This window comes from Alligator sinensis, unplaced genomic scaffold (assembly GCF_000455745.1).
Source record: "Alligator sinensis unplaced genomic scaffold, ASM45574v1 scaffold690_1, whole genome shotgun sequence".
NCBI lineage: Eukaryota > Metazoa > Chordata > Crocodylia > Alligatoridae > Alligator > Alligator sinensis.
Window position 1 is genome coordinate 371,482 of NW_005842372.1, and position 3,391 is coordinate 374,872.

At 43.3% G+C, this 3,391-nt stretch overlaps 1 protein-coding gene across 3 annotated transcripts in view; it reads left to right on the plus strand.

Moving 5' to 3' along the window:
* The first annotated feature begins 144 nt into the window (after positions 1-144).
* RALY (RALY heterogeneous nuclear ribonucleoprotein) overlaps positions 145-3,391 on the plus strand; it is a 433,843-nt gene continuing 430,596 nt past the window's right edge. For 2 of the 3 annotated variants that reach the window (XM_025210750.1, XM_025210751.1), the window contains exons 1-2: positions 145-521; positions 1,418-1,510. In XM_025210750.1, coding sequence (XP_025066535.1) covers positions 1,491-1,510 — 20 coding nt within the window. In that variant the 5' untranslated portion in view covers positions 145-521; positions 1,418-1,490. The remainder of the gene's footprint in view (positions 522-1,417; positions 1,511-3,391) is intronic. The other variant, XM_006029297.2, reaches the window with a different exon arrangement.

Consider the following 3,391-nt stretch of genomic DNA (forward strand, 5'->3'; position numbering starts at 1 on the left):
CCCCCAGATCAGCTGCCCTCCACGACGGCTCGCCGGGATCAGCCCCGAGCGCCCGCGGCCCCGCCCCGCCCCCAGGAGCTGGGCCCTCCCATCGCGCCCTCTGAGGCGAGGAAGAGAACTGCTTTCCCCGGCCGCAGACCCGGGCCCAGCACTGCTGGTCCTCACTAGCAGGAGCTGCCCCTGTCACGCGGTCCTACAGCCGCGGCGGGGGTACCTCGCTGCTGCCAAGCGGGTCAGGTGGGCGCGGGCCGTGGGGCTTGGCGCGGTGGCCGCCCCCCCAGCAGCCGCAGTGGTACAGTCCGCTGGAAAGACTCGGGGCTGCCGGAGTCTCCGCGCCCGCACTGGGTTGGCGGCTCCGCGGAGCAGAGGAGGGCGCGGCGCGGTGCGGCGCTGCGGGGGCAGTGGCTAGGGCTGCTGCTACCACCACCGCCACCCCCCCTGTGGTGGCTCTCACTATTTCCTCCCCCCCTTTCTCAGTCAATTCTTCTTTGAAATTTTTACCTCTGACCTTTTCTTGCTTGGTGAGTATTTTTTTTCCCCTTCTTTCTTCTTCTTCAGCTGCTTCCCCCCCCCCCCTTCTTTTGACTTCTTAGATGCAATTATTAACTTTAAAAAATATTTCCAATAAAAGGCTTTTGTATCTTTTTTTCTTTCTTTCTTTCTTTCTTTTAAATAAGACCTTTTTAGTCGTCTTATTTCTGTCCCCAACCATAGAGGTTTGGCAACTAAACTTGTGTTCTGCTGCACCCCTCCCAGATTTTTTTTTCCTGTGATTCTTCTCTTAGATGTTTACGTAAGGTGCTTTTAAACATATTGATTTGTATTTTGAAAGTGTCTGGCTCTAAGCAGTTCTCTGCTCTGATCTCAAAAGCATTTGTCCCCCTCTTGTTACAGGTGCAAATGTTTGACTGATGTATGTGATATCTATTCTTTTTTTTTTTCTTTTAACTTCTACATTTTCCCCTATATATTCTTTCCCCCCGCCCCTCTCTTGGTTATTACAGTCATGGGTTCTTGTGCCTTGCAATTATTCATATTTTCTTGAAGATTTAAATTTAAAAAGATATGTGGATGTGCTGCTGGAAATGAGTCTTTTTGTTGTGTGGGGATTTTTTTTTGTTTTTTTGTTTTTTTTTCTTAAATCGTATTGTTTACAACTTTTTTTTTTGTTTGTTTGTTTTTCTTGCAAGTTTTGACCTGACTCGGTGTCTTCCACCTGTATAGTAATGCAAGGAGAATGAGAAAGGAGAAAAGAGGACAGAAGTGCTAGCAGCTGTAGGATGAGAAACTTCTGTGGTTTTTAAAACAAGTTGGTAAAATCCTGACCCCACTGAAGCCATTAGTATAGCCTCCATTGACTTCACGGAGAGTAGGATTTTTAACTCCTGGGCGTGGAATAAAGCCTTCTCTGTTTTAGCTTCCCCTAAAGGAAACAATAAACAAGTTCTGATTGGACAACATACTGTTCCCTGTGTCTCAGCACTGTATTGATGGAACTATATCAACCCAGGTGTGTTTGTGTATTCTTTTTGTGGGGAAATGATTGTATGTTGGCTGGGTATATGCTGTGTCCAAAAGAAGCTTTTATTGATCATTGCAATCCAGATCTCTGTTTAGAAAAAGAGTGACTTTGTAGAAAAAATGACAGCTTACCTTACTGCTCTTGTAAAATTTAAGCTTCAGCATCTTGGGTGAAGGTTGCTGTTGTGCCTATTGGAACTTATTTAAGGTGCTTTGTACTAACCAAATAGATTGTGAATGCACTAATCAAACTCTGTGCTACCTTGAACACCACCTGAACAAAAGTGCTTTTTTTGTAGCAAATGGGGCCTCAAAAGACATTACCCTTACCTGTTGTTGTTATGTGTGTTTTTGTTTTTTGTTTGTTTTTTTGGGTGTTTTTGAAAGATGTAGTTCTCTAATGGACAGGAGTTCAAGTTGATAGTAAGTAGTACATGCAGACTGACTGAATGGCTGTTTTGAGACCAGAAACAGAAATCTACTTTTTCCAACCAATTGACAGCCTAAAGGCTTGGATATCTGTGTTGAACAGTAGGATTTGTGTCTGTGTCCCCCCCCAACTTGGCTATCAGCATGTATTTGGAAGGTATTCTGAACTCTAACATATTCCGCAACCAAAGAAAAAACCTAAGAAATGGCTCTTTTTACAGACTATCTGTGACCATGCATCTCAATATGCCTTGGTCTTCTCTGACTACATTCAAATATTGTGCTTTGCAGCAGTGGGGGAAAATGATAGAATTCCTTGGAAGGTTATACTGAGCTTCATATTCTAATGAGCTTGTCCCACAACTCAACAGGTGGCCCTTTTTCAGTGGCTCTTCAGTTTGAACTTTGCTAGAAATTACAGCAAGGGGTTTTAAGCTTGTATTTGGCAGCTCCCAAGGCATGAAGCATTTTATTTTGTATCGAAGTCATTAGAGACTAGCCCCTTATGGATAGGTGCCACACACATGCTGAACAATAGCTTATATCAATAGCTCTCCAAGTGTGGCATTTAGAAAGAAACTGATTTGGGACACCAGTTGTATATTATCAGGAATAAACTGAATAGGAGAGAATGTACAAGAACTTAGGCCTCGACTTGAGGCTAGACTTCATGGTCTGTCTCCATTTATCTACGCTTGCCCTAGATAATTTTTTACTTATTCATTTAATTTTTCTAGTGCTCCCTGGAATCAATGATAGTGTTAGTGTGATATTGTAGTCATGATGATCCAAGAATTGAGAGGCAAGGATTCAAGGCCAAACTAGATTTTTGCCCCCCAACCCCGCTTAAGTTATCTATGTTGTAAATGTTCCCAAAGGCCCTTTTCTGATGTGGGGGCTGATGACTTTTTCTCAAGAGTGCTTCAACAGTTGCTTTCAACCTAGAAGAGGAAGGAAGGCTGGTGTGTCAACTGGGCTTTGTGTATCAATCCACCATGATGTTTGCCATGACTTGGCTTTTTATGTTCCTCTCCTCTGGGAAAGTTTCATGTCCATATACTAAAGACAGTACATGGGAGAAAAGCTTCTAAGCCAGTAGTTCTCAACCTTCTTTCATTTGCAGACTCCTAAAAAAACAAAACAAAACAAAAAATTTGAATGAAGGTGTAGACCCCCAGTGTAGGTCTTCACATACTTTTGATGGATCATGGCCATCTTTTGCTTAAAGTGCAGACCCCTGGGTATCTGCAGACCATAGGTTGAAAACTACTGTTCTAAGCAATATGGTATCTGCGTCTGCTGATGACTTTTTTAAGGAGGAGGGTTTCTTTTTTTCCTTCTCCAGAATTATGGGTGAGTGGCAGCCAGGAAGTTAAGACCTATGTGAGCAAAATCTAAATCCTGGTGCACTGACCTAATATATGAAAAGAAAAAGACTCTT